The 22,077-nt window shown below is 34.7% G+C and overlaps 1 protein-coding gene across 4 annotated transcripts in view; it reads left to right on the forward strand.

Moving 5' to 3' along the window:
* ATP8A2 (ATPase phospholipid transporting 8A2) overlaps positions 1–22,077 on the forward strand; it is a 769,397-nt gene that overhangs the window by 346,108 nt on the left and 401,212 nt on the right. For all 4 annotated transcript variants that reach the window (XM_051986556.1, XM_051986559.1, XM_051986558.1 and 1 more), the window contains exon 25: positions 14,550–14,722. In XM_051986556.1, the coding sequence (XP_051842516.1) occupies positions 14,550–14,722 (173 nt within the window). The remainder of the gene's footprint in view (positions 1–14,549; positions 14,723–22,077) is intronic.

The raw sequence follows: 22,077 nt of genomic DNA on the forward strand, positions 1-22,077 counted from the left end.
TTTCAGAAGGTTCACATATAAGGCGAGACAGCCATTCCAGAATACATTTTTTCCTCTTGGCTGGCTGATCGCGCTTGACTCGAGAGGAACGACTCTGGTGCAGAGAACACTTTTGACGGATTTCAGTGGAGCTACGCCAGAAGCCCTCTCTCCGCGGCAAGTTGGTGGCTGGGCTCCCCAGAAGGAGATAAGAGAGACCTTCCATCTCTGTCTTGGTTGGAGGCAGAAGAAAGCAGAGTCAGAGGCTGAAGGACAGAACCTTTGGATTTGGAGACATCCGAAGGGCTCCAAGCCTCTAAACCGGCTGTGCTTTGAGAAGAACAAACTCCAACATTTGAACTCATAACACTTTTCCCTGGTATTGGGGGCCTGGTAATCGTCTGTCAATTCTGACATAGAGCCATTTTAATGTTCTGTATCTAAGTGGAACCTCTAAGGTCCACAGGCCTTCTTGATGAATTATTTCTAATAATTCCGCCAGTGTATTGTGGTTTTTTTCAACAGGTAAAAGAGGAAAAGGGAGAAGACTAGTCAAACTGAATAACTTGAATATATTACTGTAAGGAGGTTGTAACAGATTTTGGCTTTAATTAACTCATCTCTTTAGAGGGAAAAAGGCCTTCTAGAGTTGATTTGAATCAAAGTTAAACTTGAGTTACCAAGTTGCCTTCTGGAGGATGGCCAGAGTGGCCTTGAATGCTAGTAGCAATATAGGATCTGGCAGTGGGTAAATTGTAGGCTGGCAGTGATTATTAGTGTTTGTGCCAGGCTTAAGGGAGTGGCAAATTACCCTATGTGATTGCCTGAACCTTTGTCCAAGACTGCTTGGCTATGGTGAAAACAAATGGCTTCACATAAACTAGAAATCCTGTGCTCTCTCTGATTTAGGAATATGTGAATACTATTAAAACAATGCATATTTTAAAATGAATTTGGAATTCATGCCAATATTTTTGCGTGATTTTTCACATGTTGAAGCCACTAGTAAGTGTTTGCATATCCTTTTGGGAGATTCATTTTAATTTGCTGTCATATTAATTCTTTAGGACATTGAGACTTTATATAATGCTTTTCCTTGTTGTGATAGAATTATCTGAATTGTTATTACTGTAAGAGCTGGAATATTTCTTATTCTTCCAGAGACTTTTAAAATTCTTTTAAAATGGATTGGGTCTAAGGAAGCCCAGGATTATAATTTCATGACAATTTGGAGCAAGAATAACAGTTTTCTTCCTAAAGTAGCAAGAACATTAAAGCCAATATAAATATGCTGTTGGAGAGCCCAAAGTTTTAATTTTTTTTCTTCTGTAAAAAGAGTGTTTTTTCAAACTGTTTTCATCCTCTTCCTCCCCACTCCTCCCCCTCCCCCACTGCACCTCCAATCTAATCCTTGAAAAATTCTTTCAAAATTGTATTTATCTTTTAGGGAATTGAGAATTGAAAATATCTCATAGATCATCTATAGTAATTTGAACTTCTTTAAATATAAGCTTAAATAAAGATTATTATCTGCCATACTCTAGACTATAATATCAATCAGAGAATTCCGTTTCAGCTTTCCTCAGTGTTACCTATATATTTATTTCTTGTGTACTGAGTCACTTCTTCCTCCTTCTTTGCCTCTTTTCTCTTCTTTTCCCAAGTTCCTCTTGGCTTGGGGAGATTCTGGAAGAATATCCTTTCTTGGAACTCTAATGAGACCCCAGTCCAACCTTAGATTGAAAGATTACAGTGACCTGGCATTGGTAGGTTTTTTTTTTTTTTTAGTTGTGTTTTTACCTTAATTGGCCACAGTTTTCTTCATCTGCCATCAAAAAAATCTTTAAAACATATTCCAGAATTTTGTTTTTCTGCCTCATTTTCTTATTCTATATTTTCCTCCTACTGTCTGTGCTGCCAGTGGTCAGGCCTCCATTCCCTCTGTGATTTTGCTCCTCATTTTCTCTGGGAGCAGGGTGTAGCTGAGTTTTCTCAGGCTGATTGATTGTGTTAGACTGTGGGATCTAGTTATTGACTGCTGGCTGTCTTTCCCAAAAATGCTTTTGGATTTCTTTCCAAGGATCCAGTTCTGCTGAGCATGGTATCAGTTTTCATTAGTGTTGACTCTTTTCTCTCAAAGTTGGTAGACAAGATCATAGGTTAGACATACTTGTCATCTTCCAATAAATTCACATCTATAGTTTGAACTCAGCTGTTATACTGATTGCTAGCATTTAAGTGCAACAGTCCCTCAAATAGTTAAATTTTTGTTTTATTATTTGTTTATTATTGTTTATTGTATTGTTTATTTTGCTTATATTTTTCAGTCTGAAAGCCCCACTTTAATTAATATAGGAGAATGACCTCCTTCCCCTTGCCTGGCCTTTCTTCCTCCCTCTCTTCCTTCCTCTTTTCCTCCCTTTCTTTCTTCTTCCCTCTCTTCCTTCCTTCTTTCCTCCCTGCCTTCCTCCATCCTTTTTTCCCTTCCTTCTTTCCTTTCTCTCTTCTGTCCTCCTTCCCTCTTTTCTTCCTTTTTTCCTCCCTTCTTCCCTCCTTTCTTTCTACCTCCTTCCTCTCCTCTCTTTCTACCTTTCTTCCTCCCTCCCTTCCTTCCTTTCTTTCTCGCTTCTTTCCTTCTTTCTTCCCTGCCTTCTTTCCTCCTTTCCTCCCTTCCTCCTTTCTTCCCTCCCTTCCTTCCTCCATTCCTCCCTCCTTTCCTTTCCTCTCTGCCTTTCTTCCTCCCTCCTTTCCTCTCTTCCTTCTTTCCTTCCTCTGTTCTATTCTCCTTCCCTCCCTCCCTTCTTTTCTCTCTTCCCACTCTTCCTTCCTTCTTTGCTTCTTTCCTTCCCCATCCATACACACACACACACACACACACACACACACACACACATTCTATATTTGGCATTGTGCTAAGCATATAGTAGCATTCAAGAAATATTAATTGGTTAGCAGAATTGTATGGATGCAGGATACACTGGTTTCCATTAAAAAGGTAGTTGAACTTCTTAGATTTATGAAGTCTTGAATTGTAGTTTATAAATGTGCATCTCAAATGGTCAAAGGATATGAACAGACAGTTTTCAGACGAAGAAATTAAAAGCATTTCTAGTCACATGAAAAACATGCTCTAAATTACTATTGATCAGAGAAATGCAAATTAAGACAATGTTGAGATACCACTATACACCTCTTCAGATTGGCTAAGATGACAGGAAAAGAAAATGATGAATGTTAGAGGAGATATGGGAAAACTGGGACACTGATATATTGATGGTGTAACTGTGAATACATCCAGCCATCCTGGAGAGCAATTTGGAACTATGCTCAAAAAGTTATCAAACTTGCATACCCTTTTTGACCCAGCAGTGTAGTGTCTCCACTGGGCTTGTATCCCAAAGAGATCTTAAAGGAGGGAAAGGGACCACATGTGCAAAATTGTTTGTGGCATCCCTTTTGGTAGTGGCAAAAAAAACTGAGTGGATGCCCATCAATTGGAGAATGGCTGAATAAATTGTGGCATATGAATGTTATGGAATATTATTGTTCTGTAAGAAATGACCAGCAGGATGAATACAGAGAGGCTTGGAGAGACTTACATGAACTGATGCTAAGTGAAATGAGCAGAACCAAGAGATCATTATATACGGCAATAACAAGACTATACAATGATCAATTCTGACAGATGTGTCTCTCTTCAACAATGAATAATTCAAACCAGTTCCACTTGTTCAGTGATGAAGAGAACCATCTACACCCAGAGAGAGGCATGTGGAAACTGAGTGTGGAACACAACACAGTATTTTCACTCTTTTTGTTGTTTGCTTGCATTTTGTTTTCTTTTTCATTTTTTTTCCTTTTTGATCTGATTTTTCGTGTGCAGTAAGATAATTGTATAAATATGTATGCATATATTGGATTTAATATATATTGTTTCCCTGTCTAACAAATATTGGACTACTTGCTATCTAGGTGAGGGAGTAGGGGAATGGAAGGAGGGATTGGAACACAAGGTTTTACAAGGGTTAATATTGAAAAATTATCCATGCATATTTTTTGAAAATTGAAAAGCTTTAATAAAATAAATAAACGTGCATCTCACTTTTAGTTGTGCTTATCTTTACTATATCTAGCCCTACCTCTGTTTTTAACATCTTTATACTTGGTCTAATAGCTACTTTTTAATAGAATATAAATTCTTCGATGACCAAATTTACTTCATTTTTGTTTTGAAATTGCAAATAACTAAAGCAGTGCACAACAATAAAATGCTTGTTGAACGAATGAATTCCTATCTGTGATTCATATTAGAGCATCCTAAGCCATTCTTAATATTTTGATTAAGAAGTTCTCAAGGCACTATATTTTAGGTATTCTTTTTTTCCTATTTGTATTTTTTCTTCTATTATTATCCATGATCATAGTAAAAAAAAAAAAATAAGTTGGAAAACTCAGTGTGGTTCTCAAGCCCCATGTTAACTATCAGTTAAATTTTTTTCTCATATGAAGCTTGCAATGAATGACAACATACAGTAATTGAGGTTTCATTTCCTTTTACTGTTCTCACCTATTTTCTTGATCACATTCAGCTAAATAGTTAGTAATAGGTAGTATATATATATACATATACATATACATATACATATACATATACATATACATATATAAATTAAGATTAATGAAAAACCTAGGACTTGGATTACTTTTTTTTCTTTTTTTTAAATTAAAGCTTTTCATTTTCAAAACACATGCATAGATAATTTTTCACCATTAACCCTTTCAAAACCTTGTGTTCCAAATTTACCCCTTCCCCTAGATGGCAAGAAATCCAATATATGTTAAACATCCTAAAATATATTTTAACTCCAATAAATGTATATATATATTTATACAATTATCTTGCTGCCCAAGAAAAATCAGATCAAAAAGGAAAAAAAAAGAGAAAGAAAACAAAATGCAGGCAAACAACAACAAAAAGAGTGAGAATGTTATGTTGTGATCCATGCTCAGTTCCCACAGTCCTCTCTCTGGTATAGATGGCTCTCTTCATTGGATTACCTTTAAATAAAAATTTGCTATAATCAGAATCTATAAGTATATGGAGTGGACGTGGGTTTTTATTTGTGTAGGAAACTCTCCCTACAGCTAGAGATTAGTGCTTTTTTTTTTTTTTTTTCCCAATTAATGATCTTTAAAAATTGCCCAGAGTACCGATTCCTAAATTTCCCAGGATCACATAGAAAAATGCATTTAGGACTTGATCCAAACCTTCCTGGATTTGAGCCAAACTCTTTTTGTGCTAAACCAAATGGCTATAATAATCAGAACTTAGGGTTAGAGTGCCACAGTTGATTTCATTTTATTTTCATTTAGCTCTGTCAGATAGTTTAAGTATTATCCCCATTTCACAAGTAAGGAGAATAAGGCTCAGTATTTATTTGCCCCAGGTAATCAGCTAGTCAGTAGCATCACCAAACTTGAGTTCTGAACCATTTGGTCCCAATGCAACATTGTTCCCTTTATGCTGCAGTAGTGATATTAATGATTACTGGATCTAAAGCAGAAGGAAGCTTCTGTGCATTGTGCTGCCTGGGAGAACAATTCTGGTATTGAGCTGCTTCTGGCTCAACATCCTACCATCATTCTGCCAATATTTATTTTTTCAGGCTCATGGTCCCAGAAAAACAATGTTACTGAATTGATACTGGCCATGAAAGCCCCTAAGAAGTGAGCTCTGTTTCACACCACTTATCTTTTATTAGTTTTATTGTAAGTGTTTATCATGAGACAAGGTGAAGTTCAAGACAGCATTGACCTGATTGCTTCTGCTCTGTGCTCTGTAGTTTGGGGCTTTCCTCTAGACCAACTATATCAAGTTCACCTACTGTTATGAATAAAAATAATCAGTTGGTGAATGCACCAGAATTAGAAACCTCTTGGTCTATTTATTTCTGTGTCTCAAGAATTCTGATTTAAAGCAGACTTTATTTCAACTAATGTGAACAGTATGAATGTTCAGGAGTCTTAAGTGAATTGATCAATATTTTCCCTCTCTTCTGTGAGAAAACTTATTTAAAAAAAAGATCAAAGTATCATTTATGGTACTAGATACCAATATATTACATTTAATTTAAGAAAGTAGGGGCTACATTTTTACTACCCACAACATATTGTCATACACAATAACCAACATACTCTTCTGTGAATTATTATTGCTGCTATCTAAATATTTCTGAAATTTTCAATGTTTTCATCTATAATGGAGTGTGATTTACAACATCTATGGCATAGGATCTACCTGACTTAGAGGTTCTTCTGGGTTCATTAAACCTAGACATGAGCAGTTTTGATCATTTAATAGCTGTCCTTGAGCTCTTTGTGGAGCAAGACTCATCTCTTAAGTCACTCTGAAAGACTCATCCTGTTTTAAATTGCCTTTTTCAGGAAATATTTCTTCTGTTCCTTTAAGCATCCCAGAATTGAGGAGGTCTAGAAATAAATGAATCCTAATCCATAAAGAGAAGAAATCCATCACAGTCTCTACTAGAAGCTTTCACTCAGGGTCTCTTTTTATTCAAAATGTTTATATTACTAAGCATATATTTCTTGTTCTCTGTGGAATTTTACCACTATCTTTACAGATGTTTGATATGTGTGTGTGTATTTTGCAAAGCTAAATCTTTGCAGAATGAAATCTGGAATTCTTCAGGAAATCCATATTACTAAAACATACGTGTTTGTAAGCATACAAAAATGACCATATCTGTATAATGATATATTTTCATGTAGGAATGTTCATGATTTCATCAACTAAGTAGTATAAGTTTAGTGGAAAATCTATGTTATATAAATAGATTGAATAAAGACTGTAATACAATGCCTGCATCAAATGTCCCAAGATTTTTCAGAGACTGGCTAGACATCTTTTGTGAGCAGATTGCCTTTCTATCAAGATGGGAGATGCTGTGTCCAGTGGTTTAGATCATGTAACCTAAGTACAAGTCAAGCTCCCTGATTATTTACTAGCTATGTGACCCTGAATAAGATATTTTTGTTTGCCTCAGTTTCCTCAGGTATAAAATGGAAATGACAATAGTATCTATTTACATAGTTGTTGTGAGGAATAAATGAGATAATTTCAAAGCACAGTGCCTGACACATAGAAATTATGTAGTTATTATTATTATTTTTTTTTTACTTCAGAGATATCCTGTATTAATCTTTTCACTTAGACTGCAGATTTTCTTTCTCTTACATATCATTTTTTTAGTTTTGAACACTGACAGTTGTTTTGACACAACTAATAGATATCACATACTGATATAATTCCCTTGCTCCTGTCAAGTGTGTTACCACAAATAGTAAATCTAATCCCACAAGAACCTACTAAATTCTTACCTTGTATATACCTAGATGCTAGATAAAGCAAAACAAAACAAAAGACAGGTCCCATTCTCAGTGAGCTTCCATTCTGCTGCTGGGACTATAATATAAGAATGTACATGACAATTTGAGAAAGCAAGGAAATACTACCCACTAAGGGGAGCAGGAAAAAAAGTTTCTTTTAGAGATGGCACATGAGCTAAGACTTGAAGGAACTAGAAATACTAAGAGTCCCAGGTGAGAAGGAATAGATTATAATCTCCTTGAAGGCACATAAGTCTTGTTTTATTTTCAGCTCTTTTATTCCCAATATCTGAGTCTGTGCCTGATACATGGTAGGTTCTTGAGTATTAATTTGAAGTATGAAAAGGCCTGGAGCAGTAGATAGAGTCCCAGTTCAGGAACACTAAGCCAGTCCAGTTTGATTCATGCAGAGGAAAAATATATAATAAGCCTGAGTAGGCTGTAACCACATTGTAATGCCAGGATGACTAATTTGTGTTTTATCCCAGAGGCAATAAGAGGTCCCTGAAGATTTGTGAGTATGGTAAAACTTGTACTCTAGTAAGATTGTTTTGACAGACTCAAAAGAAGATGGATTGGCAAGGGAAGGGACTAAAAGTCAACAGTCCAATGAGGAAGCTTTTGCAGTGGTGCAGGAGTTGAGTGATAGATAAATGTTTGAACTAGAGTAGTATCTGTGAGTGGAGAGAAAGAAAGAAATGTAGGAGAGGACAAGATTTGACAATTGATTGGCTATGGTAAATGAGGAAGAGTCATGGATGACTCAGATTGTAAATTAAGGAATTAAAAAACAAACAAACATTGGTTAAGCATTTAATAGCACAAAGTGCAAGGGATAAAAATAGAAAATCATAACAGACCCTGCTTTCATGGGACTAAATTTTCTTCATTAAAATTTTTTAGTTAAGCTTTTGTTTCTTTTCCTTCCCCCTCTTCCTTTTCTGTGACTGAAAAGAAAATAGGACTCTTGAAACAAATATATACCATATAGTCAAGTAGAACAAATTCCTATAATGGCCATATCCAAAATACATTTGTCTCATTATGCATATTTTGTCCATCATTTCCATATCAGGAATTGAGTAGCATGCTTTTTTACCTGACTTCAGAAATCCTGATTGGTCATGGCATCTATCAATTTCAATTCCCATAGTCTTTCAAACATGTTTGTTTTGAGTGTTGTTGTGGTATATAAATTGTTCTTCTGGTTCTCACTTGGCTTTATTTCAGTTTGGAAAAGACTTCACAGGTTTCTCTAAAGCCACCCTTTTCATCATTTCTTATGATGCGTAGTATTCCATTAGATTTGTATACCACAATTTGTCCAACTGTTCTTCAGTTGATAAATATTCCCTTAGTTTCTAGTTCTTTGTTACCACAAGAAAAGCTGCTATAAATATTCTCATATAAATGGGTCTTTTTCTTCTTTCTTTGGTTCCTGAAGTACAAGATTAGTAGTTGTATTATTGGTCAAAAGGTTATACACATTTTAGTAACTTTGAGCACAGTTCCAATTTGTTTTCCATAAGGGTTAATCCATAGCCCCACAGCTAGTGTATTAATGTGCCCCTTTTGCTGACACCTCTCCAATATTTATTTTCCTTATTTGTCAACTTTACTGTCTTATAAGTGTGAGGTAGAATATCAGTTTTACTCTATTTGGCAATTCTCTACATTTTTTTAAGTGATTTTCAGCATTTTTCACATGATTGTTGTTAAGTTTGAATTTCTTCCCTTGAATACTGCCTCTATATCCAATTAATTATTAATAATTAATTATTTTTTCTTCATATGTTGTAAATTACTTTTCATTTTTGATAATCATAATTTTCCCTTTTCCTTTAAAAAATAGAATTGTTTTCTTTAAAATGGTTAAATTAGTTTTCTATTGTACTTTAAAAGGAAATAATTAAGGTTTAAAAACTTAAATTGATGTATTTTGCTTTCAATTTTATTTTATTTTCAATTTTATTTTGTTTATTGGATTTAATATTTTTCTTTGTCTTTCTGGTCCTTTTAGTTGCATATCTGAATCATTGATATGTTCATTTTCTCTTCTGTTACTGAATGTGTTTAGAAATATAAATATAGAAATATAATTTATAAAATATAAATGTTATACCAAGAACTGTTTTGGCTGCATCCCATAGTTTTGATATATTGTATCATTGTTACCATTGTTCTTAGGACCTCCAATTTTGGGTTATCTTTTTAAAAATCTAATTTTCTATCTTTTATTTAAATATCTTTTATTGAAAGCATATTTTTGCATTATGATCAATAAAATGTGCTATTTCTGCTTTTTTGGTGAGATTTTTATGCCCTAATATATGGTGTATATATAATATACATATATGTACATGTGTATGTGTGTGTATATATATATATATACATATATATATATATATGTATGTATGTATGTTACATTATCTGTCTCTGAAAGGAGGTATATTAAGGTTTTCTGAATTAAGAGTTTCACTATTTTCCCCTTTAAATCATTTATTTATCTTATCTTTTAAATAGTTAGATGCTGAGCCATTTGTTAGTCATTAATTATTTGTTAAATTTTTATTGTGTTTAGTCACTATCAAGCTCTGAGTATACAGAGAAAAGTAAAATGCATCCTCTTATAAACAATTATGTGCAAACAAAATCTATATTTATATATATATATATATGATAATTTGGAGATAGTCAATAAGCTTCAGTAGTTTAAAAATCTCTATCAAGTAACCTAAAAAATTTTGGAACTCAGTGTGTGTAAGATTTTATGTGCCTGTGTGAGATTTTTATGTCCATATGAGTCTAAATGCAACTCAGTTCTAATAGTTAAAAACAATAACTCATAGTTTATTTATCAAGACACACTCAAAAATATATAAATCTCATTATAAAACATATTTCCTGAAATAAAAACAGACCTACTCCATCTATATAATTGCCAGAACATCAGATGTCAAGGTTGATCAAGCCAACGTAGTAAATCTAACAATATTACTTAATTTACTTATCAGTATTATACTAATAAAAACTATGTAAGGACTGTTTTACAGAATTAGTAAAAATGATGGGATCCGTTGAAGAATAAAAGGTCAAGAAGCTCAAGGATAATTTATAAATTGAGGAAGAAAGAGTATATCAATATCACACCTTAAACTGTTCTACAAAAAAACTCATCATAAGAAATGATGAAATGGACAATTTTAAAGGAAACGGTAGGAAAGCCTCTTTGAAATGATGCAGACTGAAGTGAGCAGAACCAGGAAAACAATTTGTACAATGACATCTACAAATAGAGAAAAACAATTTTGTATAACTAGATTCTAACCAATGCAATGATTAACCTGAATTCAGAAGATTGAAGATGAAACATGCTACTTACCACCTTCCAAAGAAGTCATGAATTTAAAATATAAAGATAGACCCATTTTCAGGCTTAGGCAAGGAATTTGTTTTGCTAGATAGACTACGTGCTTTTTTGATTAGAGTTTTATTTTGCATTCTCTTTAAAATTTTATTTTCTTTGGGGGGAGCAGGGAATGAGGACAGATAAGTCCTTTACATGAACATAAATTTGTTAAAATAAAACAACTATCAATAAAAATTTCTTAAATTTCTTTGAAATAAAAATGCGATTAAATTTTAAATTTCAAGTAGATTAGGTTTAGAGGTTTAAATATTCTTTTGTAATCAAGATACACATACTTATATATAATATATACATATATGTATATTATAAATGCACACCCATCTGCACATACAATTTCTGTATATGGGTGTGGATATGTATATCTATAACTTCACTTAATTTTCATAGAAACAAAAGAATTAGTTGAAAGAGCTGGGGGGACAGGAGGAATCCAAAGGAAAATATAGAATAGCTCTTCAAGTATTTTAGGGGCCATCAAGTGGAAAAGAGATTGTCCCCATAGAATAGAGCTGGAAACATAGGGAGGAAGTTATGGAGAAATAGATTTTTACTCTACTTCTGGAAAATAATATTGTTGTCTGAGAAAGAAAAGTGCTCAGGAAACCCAGAGGTTTACATTACTAGGGATCTTCTACCACAGGCTGTGACCATTTGTAACATATTTCAAGCATGGATTGTACTAGATGACCTCTGAAATTCAGTGATCATTTGGGTAAACGGTATTTGCTACAGTGAAAGGAAATAATAAGAATATAGTTTTGTGATTTGACTTTTGTAAGCTTAGGTTTTTTCCCCCCTGAATTTATTGTAACCATGTTATGGACTTAAATTCTTCAAAGAAAGTATGTTTTACTAAAATTTTCACAAATAACTATTATATGAAATTCTGGTGTTGTTTTTTTTTAAGTTAACTAGGGAGTAGTGAGCTGCTTTATGCAAGCATTCACCTTAGTATTCTTTTACATGGCAGTTTCCTCTTGGAACATATAAACTAGTTATAAGACAACTTTTTTTTATTTTTTGCAAAATACAATCCAGCTGTTCACGAATATTGTAAAAATCAAGGTACATATTTATAGTTAATCATAACCAGGAAGAGAATACATGCATATGTAAATATAAGTTAAAAACTACATTTCCTGTGAGGACCCAAATTCCAAGAGATGGACCAGATGGCAAGAGTCTAAGACTGAATCCCTGTGGATCGCTGTACTGACAGCAAAGAGATAACAGTAAGGGAATGAGATGGAAGGCAGGACATTCAGTAAATGAAAAGAAAGTGAATTCACATGCAATGGTGCTGGAGAAGTAGGAGGCAGCCAGAAACCAGGCTTGATAGAGTTGACATGAATCAGACTAATAATGCAGGGCTTCTTAAGCTAGGGATCTATGGATATATTTAAAGAAAGGACTTGTGTATTTTTGTTTTTGTTCTTGTGAGGCAATTGGGAGTAAGTGACTTGCCCAGGGTCACACAGCTAGGAAGTGTTAAGTGTCTGAGGTCAGATTTGATCTCAAGCCTCCTGACTTCAGGGGCTACTGCTCTATTCACTGCATCATCTAGCTACTTCCTGGTATTTTATTTTAAATATACTGGTGTGTTTAAATTGATTTCCTTTGTTATACTGTGTATTTTATTTTATGCAGTATATCATTCTTAAATGATAGAATAGTGCCACTAGACTGCCCAGTGGATCCAAGACAAAACAAACAAACAAACAAACAAAACATGATTAACCTTAGTACTAAATGGTCAACACAGAGGGCTGTATGCAGGCAGGAATCTGTTAGATGCCTTCCTTTCCACACTCTTTTGAAGAATATTATGAAGGAGAGATTTCTGCTGAAGTGCAGATAGGTTGAGATCTACAATCACTGACTAAGGGAGTATTGAGACAGAGAGAATAATGAATCCATTGAAATGTTATGTAATTTTTTATCTGGGAAATGGATTTTAGAGATTCAACACCTTTATTTTATGTCAAGGAAATTCAGGAGTAAGAAAGGGAAGTTTCTTGCTAAAGTCACCTGACTAGCAGGAGCAGAACTACCTAGTCCTTCTGACTCTAAATTCAAGGCTTTTAAAAATTCTAGATGAATTCTAAGGTCTCTTTCAGCTTTGAAACACATAATTCTACAATGTCTCAGGAACATAGGTTCCAAATTTTTGTTGGCTGATTCCATAATTGGGTACCTTCTTTAAAAATAATGCTATACATTGTATTTGTGGATAGCATTTTTAGGATCAAAACAGTCATTCAATATTGCCATTAAGCATATGGGGCAGGTGGCTTTAACTCTACTTTACAAAGGAAAGTGTACCCTATTTGTTAAATGACTAGCCTAATACTATACAGCAAGCTAGAGACCAAAATTGAGATCTTATGCTTTTCAGGATGAGCCTGACTCAGCAATGGACTCATTCTAGGGAATAATAAATAATATAGGGAAACCTTCTATTCATCGCCCCTTTTAATAAAAAATTAGTTTAACATATCAGTTACCTTTCTTCCTGAACATATCTTCATCGATTAACAATTCATTCCTTTAGTGCTACTTTCTTATTCTTTTTGGTAGTAGAAATATCAAATGTTATTTTTGGTTAAGGGAAGTTCTAAATGCATTCCCTTCTAATATGACTCAAAGTCTCTTGTTGAAAATGAAAAATGATTCAGTAAGATGAGCGGTTCTAATTTTATAGTGATAGCTGGGTCTAAAATTAAACTCGATAGGGGGAGAGAATCTATTTTGATTCTATGCACTTAATTAAATATGCAGATTATTTGTGGCATATGCACTATATTCAGTATCACACGCAAAGAATGACTGAATTACTCTTTATAGTATCCTAATTAGCTTAATAGTGCCTTTTAAAATTGAGCTCCATATCTACTCTCAAGTTGACCATAATATGGCACCCTGTTGTTGTTACCACTCCTATTCTGACCTTGTATTTCTTTTCTAGAGTTTAAGTTTAGAGTTACAACCCTCATTGATTTGAGTATAATTGTCCATGAATCAAAATTTACTATCTTGATATAATCCAATATTTTAATTCCAACTGGAAATGGACATCAAATTCTATAATATCTGGTTGGTGTTTCATGCATGTTTCTTGTTGTGAGAAGTCAATTTCTTAAGGATACATTAAAAATATTTCTTTCTAAAGGTCTCTAGAAAGTCTCAGAAGAAAGAGTTATGAATGTTATTTTTCCACTTTGCTACTTGCAGGGAATCTGACAAAAATTTCATAACACATTTAAAACACTTCTACTACCTTATTGAGGAAGTTAATTATTTGCCAAATTATCTGATTATGAAGATGGCATCACTAGCTTTATTCATATGGAATTAGGAGTAAATATTCATATGGAATTTCTCTTTCCATTAGTAATTAGAGGCTAAGGGCCACAGAAAGACATAAGAGAAGGCACAAAAAAATACATAATGATCTCTTTTAATGAAACTATTTAATAAAAAGCAGAATTTGAATAGTTGAGATCCAGAACTACCTCAAAATAAGTTTATTCACTGAAGTACCAAAAAGACCTCAATATAAGTCATGCTGATTAGGACAGCAGACTCTTAATGACATTTAGGTGAAGTGTTAATGTATAAAGTTGATGTGAACAGCGATAATGCATTTTGTGAAAGGTCATACAGAAATTTCAAGACTTTTTGATGGAAGAATTTAGGTTTACTCTTTATCTCTCCCATACTTTTCTTATTTCAGGCAACAAGAGATGCTCTTACTCAGCACTGCACTTGCCTTGGAAGTTCTCTGGGCAAAGAAAATGACATTGCCTTGATCATTGATGGCCACACACTGAAGTATGCCCTCTCGTTCGAAGTCAGGCAGATCTTCCTGGATTTGGCCCTTTCATGTAAAGCAGTCATCTGTTGCAGGTAAGAAGGTGTTCAATATTCACCCAATTTTGTGTTGCTGTTGTATTAAAATGTATTTTTGTTCATATGAAGATAACAGAAATAAAATTTCTCCTCTAAATGCAAAGTGATCCTATACAATCTGCAAGGTCCAAATTTATGTTTTTAGTCATGAAGTTATACATTTTTAGGAGCTAGTATATCACTGTTAAGTGTCTACTAGAATGATGAAATTTAAATTAAAATCCTCCATATAGTATGACATTGTAGCTCCAATCATGTGCTGATAGTGAAGAACAAAACAGAGAAGGGTCTGATTACCATTAGGGTGGGAGCTTCCCATATGTTCTGCCTATTAGGCCCTCTAATTCTGGATGTCTGGGCAAGCGCCCAACTCCCAGAAGTGTGGTGTGTGTTTATTTATGTGTCTCTTGTCATAGGTCAGCTTCTCTCTCAAGTTCTGTGGTTGAGTATTCCTTTCAGACAATAAGGAGTTGGGGTCTGGTTTTTATTATGTGTATTTTCCTGTTGTAATCTAATCAGTAGAGGTATAGACAGTCTCTGTATATTTTTTCATGTTAATCTTTCAGGGTTAATAAAGGTGGGTGGCATCTCATTCTGTTGATAACTATGTTATGATGAGAAGAAAACAAAGCTGTTTGCAAAGAAGGGCAAATGAGAGGAGAGGAAATGAGTTCTTAATAAGCCAGCAAAGGAGACTTCTCCATGAATAAAATAACTATACACACAAAAATTTTTGCCTCTCAAAATGAAGATCTAAGTGCACCAGTCCTCAAACCACCCTGACAACATAGATTCATGAAAATATTATGACCATGTTTGGAACTCATCTGATGATGAGAGTGTGCAGTTACTTTGTCTGCTCTGACCCCAAACTCTGCTTCATCTATTCTGAGCTGGCCAAACATAGAATTTACTTGATGTTACCACTGTTCACTGGCCCTGTGATTTTTTTAGCAATGAACCTTATTCATGCCTATGTCAGACCATTGTATGACTCTTAACACCACTTCTTGTTCCCCCTGTCATTCTACCAGAATTTTGGGTCATTCGTATGTTGCTAAAACCCCTTAAAGATACTTTATCACTGACTAAATGTGTTCAGAATGACTCAGCAGACACCAACTGTAATATTCTTCTCTAAAATATAAAGTTCTCTGGGAGCAGGTTTCTTGGGGGGCTTCTGGAGGCAGCCTTCGTTTCAGTTCAGAATAATTACCCCAAATGCAGCCAGTTATTAGAGTCCAAATCCTTTATTGTATCTTTCCAAGTCTTATCTCCTTTCCTGCAGCAGGGTTAGCTTTCTAGAGGCCCATCTCTCTCTCTGAGAGTCCTCTTTCTTCTCTGGCTTATGAATCTCCTCAACTTAATCCTGGCTGAGGCTCAGAGCTTCTAGTGGGCTTGTGTCTCTTTGGCCCTGAGAGTGCCTCCTTATATATGCTCTTAAAGGTGTGAATCTTGTGGAATTATAGTTAAGTACTAAGTACATGTAAATTAGAGAATCATTATCTCATCAATTCCACTTAGTACCTTGTTTCAAATTCTGGCCTATAATATCTCCTTGGAGAATCAGATCAATCATACTGAACCATGCTAAATTAGATAATTATTGTCTCTATCAGTTCCACTGTCTTAGTACTTTGTAAGATCCTAACACACAACATTGTTTTTTGTTTTTTAATTTAAAATTTATTTTATTTAATAATAACTTTGTATGACAGAATCCATGCCAGGGTAATTTTCTACAACATTATCCCTTGCACTCGCTTATGTTTCGTTTTTTCCCCTCCCTCCCTCCACACCCCCCAAGATGGCAAGCAGTCCTATATATGTTAAATATGTTGCAGTATATCCTAGATACAATACATATTTGCAGAACCGAACAGTTCTCCTGTTGCACAGGGAGAATTGGATTCAGAGGGTAAAAATAACTCGGGAAGGAAATCAAAAATGCAAATAGTTCACATTCGTTTCCCAGTGTTCCTTCTTTGGGTGTAGCTGTTTCTGTCCATCATTTATCCATTGAAACTCAGTTAGGTCTCTTTGTCATAGAAATCCACTTCCATCAGAATACATCCTCATACAATATCATTGTCGAAGTGTATAATGATCTCCTGATTCTGCTCATCTCACTTAGCATCAGTCCATGTAGGTCTCTCCAAGCCTCTCTGTATTCATCCTGCTGGTCATTCCTTACAGAGCAATAATATTCCATAACATTCATATACCACAATTTACCCAGCCATTCTCCAATTGATGGGCATCCATTCATTTTCCAGTTTCTAGCCACTACAAACAGGGCTGCCACAAACATTTTGGCACATACAGGTCCCTTTCCCTTTTTTAGTATCTCTTTGGGGTATAAGCCCAATAGAAACACCGCTGGATCAAAGGATATGCACAATTTGATAATTTTGGGGGCATAATTCCAGATTGCTCTCCAGAATGGTTGGATTCGTTCACAACTCCACCAACAATGCGTCAGTGTCCTACTTTTCCCGCATCCCCTCCAACATTCATCATTATTTTTTCCTGTCATCTTAGCCAATCTGACAGGTGTGTAGTGAGTATCTCAGAGTTGTCTTAATTTGCATTTCTCTGATCAATAATGATTTGGAACACTCTTTCATGTGAGTGGTAATAGTTTCAATTTCATCATCTGAAAATTGTCTGTTCATATCCTTTGACCATTTATCAATTGGAGAATGGCTTGATTTTTTATAAATTTGAGTCAGTTCTCTATATATTTTGGAAATGAGGCTTTTATCAGAACCTTTAATTGTAAAGATGTTTTCCCAGTTTGTTGCTTCCCTACTAATCTTGTTTGCATTCGTTCTGTTTGTACAAAGGCTTTTTAATTTGATATAATCAAAATTTTCTATTTTGTGCACACAACATTGTTTTAAAAAAAATACAAGGGAAGGGGGAACAACAATTCAGCAAAACTAACCAGTATATCAATCATTTCTAATTATTATATGAACTATGTACTGTTCTATGCTTGTAGCATCCCACCAAATGTCTCTACAAGACACTGAGAGACCATGCTTGTTTTAGACCACATTTAGTCATTATAATTATAACATTTAATTTCATCTTTTTTTTCTTTCTATTGATAATATTGTTATTTTGCTGTCTTTTTTTTTTTTTTTTTGGTTCTGCTTACTTTACTTTGCATCAATTGATATATCTTCTACTTTTCTGAAGTCTAATGTTGTTTTTAATACTTTGTTTATGGTGAAGCAATGAGCTATTATATTTATTGCTCATTTTGTTTAGCTATTCCACATCCAGTGGTCCATCTGCTATGTTTTCTTTTTCATGCTATCATAAAATGTTTTGCCACAAATGAAAATGTTGCTATATCTGGGAACTTTTCTTTCTTTCTTTAATTTCCTTAGTCAATTTGCCTACTCTCTGGGGGACCTTCCAACTTTACCTGTTTCTAACTTTTGTCATTTTGATATCTTTGCTGCTGTGGAGACAAATTCTTAGATCTGTATCAATTTGCATTTTTCTCAGTTATTTGGAAAAATTCTTTCATGTGGTTGTTAATAGTGGGCATTTTTTTCTTTTGAGAACTAATTGTTCATATTCTTTGAGGACTTATTTAAACATGTGGTGATCTTCTTTTAAAATAATATAATATAATAATGGTTCTCTGTGGGAGTAAGCAGGTTTCTCAGGGAGGTTTTCTGGAGGCAGCCTTAGTATCAGTTCAGATCAATAATTACCCCAAAGGCAGCCTGGTGATAAAAGTTCAGATCTTTTATTGTCTCCAATATAGCCTGGTTAGCTTAAAGGCCTATCTCTCTGCTTGGTTCCAAGAGCTCCTTCCGAATGTCTCCAAATCCAAAGGTTTGTCCTTCAGTCCTCCAGCCAGCCAAGTGGAAAATACAGAATGGATCTCTCTTGCCTCGGAGAGAAGGCTTCTGGCTCTCAATCTCCAATACAGCCCGGTTAGCTTTTCTTAGAGGCCTCTCTCTCTCCTTGCAGCTTTGTCCTTTGCTTCTGCCTCTGCTTTCTTCAGCCTCCAGAGCCAGCACCAAGGTGAATCTGTCTTGCCTCTGAGAGAGGGCTTCTGGCTCTCAATCTCTCAGAGTGCTCCTCTCCAACCCCAGTCAATGTTCCGAAGTAAAACTCCTCACTCAGAGAGGGCTTCTGCCTGAACTCACTTGATGCTCCCCTCTCAATCTAAATTCAGCTCCACTCTTCATGTAATTCAGCTGAATTCTGTCCGAGAGCCTCTGTCTGTTTCTTATATATGAGAGAGAGGAATTGTGAAATATGAGAGAGAGGGATTATGGGTTTTCTCCCATAGTGCTCTCTAGCCCTAAGAGCTTCAAGGGAGGTGTGATTTCAGATATCTCATACTAAACCCTGAAATCTCCCAAACATGGGAACTCTAATGAGTAAAGGTGTGAACACAAGCATTGTATCAATTAGTTCTACTTAATACCTTGTTTCAGGTTCTGGCCCAAAACATCTCAACTCTAATGACTTAATAGTTTGTAAAGATTCCAACATAAACATTGGCGAATGACCATTGATTGGGCTATATGGGGAAAAGCACTGACTTTAGAATCAGGAAATTCCAAGTTGTGAATACTATCTCAGATATTTATTAGCTTTGCAAAATGGGTAAGTGGATTAACCTTTCTGAGTTTGTTTCAGCATTTATAAAGTGGGAATAATAATAGTACTTATGTTATTTACTTTGTAAGCCTTAAAACACTAAATGTGAATATTTTCATCATTATTATCATTATTGTTTTCAATTAGTTGTCTTGGCACTTCTTTGTCTCATCACCAGGCTATCACTCATCCTGTAATCTAAATAGTTCTTCTAATGCATAGTTTATCACACAATGAGTCTGCTCAGAAATCTTCATTTCTTGAATAAAATCCAAACTTTTATGCTGGCATTAAAGACTCTTGAAAATTTAGCTCCAGCCTTCTTTTCATACACATTTCTTTCATGTGCCATTTGAATCTTAGATATACTTTTAGGTTTCTAATCTGTGCTTTTGCCCATGTAGTTTTCTGTGTCTGAAGGGAGGTAACTTTACCTCTTTAAATATCATTCTTCAAGACTCACTTCAAATGCCACTTCCTATCTTGACCCTCTATTGATTGTCTAATTCCTTTTGACTAGTAATTACTCCTCCATTCTTAAATGTCTCATCCTGCTCCAATGGTCCATATTAATTTATTTATAATCATTCATATTCACTGCCTTAAAACAGTCATCAAGGAATATCACACAAAGCGGTCATGGAAAGGCACATGGTCAATATAAGCAGACAAAAACAAATAATCCAGAGAAACTCAGAAGAACATGACAGAAAGAAAAGAGGGACTGATCATATGGCAAGAGCAAAGGATAACTGTGGAAAGCTAAGAACATGCTCGGTGGAACCTCTACGGGGAACTTTTGGGAAAGAGCACGAGCAGAAGTTGCTTAAGGAGTGCTAGCATGGATGAATTGGTGAAAAATTGTAGAATATAAAGATACCTATGAGGAGGGATTGTTCCATTTATTGTATTTGTATTCCAAGAAGCAGATTAATGCCTAATCACTTAATAAATGCTTGTGGATTGATTTAGTTATGAGGGAATTCCAGTATATACACACATACACTATACTATATACATGTAATTAAAATGTAATATACAATATATAGTATATATGATACAATGTACACATATAATAAGCATCCTAATCTATTATGATATTGGAATATATACTATATTATACTTAAATTATAAATATCACAGTATATAATATCTAATACATACGCACAATTTCCATATTTATTCATATATATACACACGTTTGTATAAGTGTGTACATAGTATACCAAGCAGTCACATTTTCTTTATACAGGTATATATGCACATGTGGTAGAAAGTATACATATATGTATACATGTTCACACCACCATATAGGTATAAACACTTGCATGTTTATGTATGCATATATACCTGTGTGGGCATGTATTCATGGTACCACATATATGTATACGTATGTATATACACATACAATCTCACTACTGAGTTTATACCACTTGAAAGTCGGTGCTATGTAATTTTTCATCTTCTGTTGCTAGTGCTTCATGTGGTGTCTCATGTTTCATAGCAACCCTGCGTATATGTTTAGCTTATTTTTAAGAGAGATTAGTTAAATGATGTGTTTGAAAAAGGAAGAGAATATCTCAGGAAATGGGCAGGAATTTTTAGTCATTTTTAGGATGTGTTGGGATGATAAGAAATCTGGCTTTTCAGTTTATTGTGATTGAATGAATTTTTTGAAGTATTTTCATCACTTTTGTTTCTTTAATTGTGGGTTGACTTTTTTTTTTTTGCTTCCTTGTTTTGAATAAGGATGGAATTATTTGTACTGAACTCTTTGTAAGGCTCTTATATGTACTGTGATTGGAATATGGGAAATTGTAGAGGATTTGGGTGGTAGAAACCAACTGGTTGACTATTTAACTGTAAGATGAAGATTTGATTCAAGACTTGAAGGACAGCAGCAAGTTGTGATTGGGAAGGAGCTGGTGAGGCAGTCAGAGAGGCTCCCGAGAGGAGTGCTACTGCACAGAGGAGAGAGGGAACCCACATGGTCATGCTCCCTTGCTGTTTAAGAGCCATCATGTCCATTTTGTTCATCGGTGTCATTTATAGGATCTGCTTTCCTCGACAACTAGCCCTTCAATCCTAGCCCCACATTAACACATCTTAACAAATGGAGACCCAGCAATGACTGAGGGAAGGGGGTGCACCTCCCGTCTAATCATAGAGTATTTGACAGGGAATCCTAGAAGAATACAGAAGGCTGACAGGGATGCTTCACAGCCTGGAGCACAGATTGAGTTGTAAAGTCTTCTTTCTCTTGAGTTAGTTTTTTAGAAAGATCTCTGCCTCCTCCAACATGAGATATGGTCACTTGGTCAAGCATGCCCTATTAATAAATCCATAAGATTCTATTAGGAGTGGTTCTGACACCTACCTACACTGTGTTATTTAAGGGTCATTATTGGGACAAAATGAAGCATTCACAAGACACTGAACAGTTAACCAAAGGAGGTTTTCTTTGTTTGCAAAGTTTAAAAAAAAAATAAAACTACAGGGATACAGTGATAATTGGTAGCCCTGCTCAATCCTGGAATATAACTCTACAATAATAATAAGGAACATTTACAAAGTTCTGGGTACCAAGTGTTGTGTTAAGTAATACTTCACAGTTATTACAACAACCCTGCAAGGTAGATGTTATTATAATCTCCATTTTAAATATGAAAAATCTGAGGCAAAGAGAAGTTAAATCACACAGCTAGTAATTATTTGAAAAT

Source organism: Antechinus flavipes, chromosome 3 (genome assembly GCF_016432865.1).
Source record: "Antechinus flavipes isolate AdamAnt ecotype Samford, QLD, Australia chromosome 3, AdamAnt_v2, whole genome shotgun sequence".
NCBI lineage: Eukaryota > Metazoa > Chordata > Mammalia > Dasyuromorphia > Dasyuridae > Antechinus > Antechinus flavipes.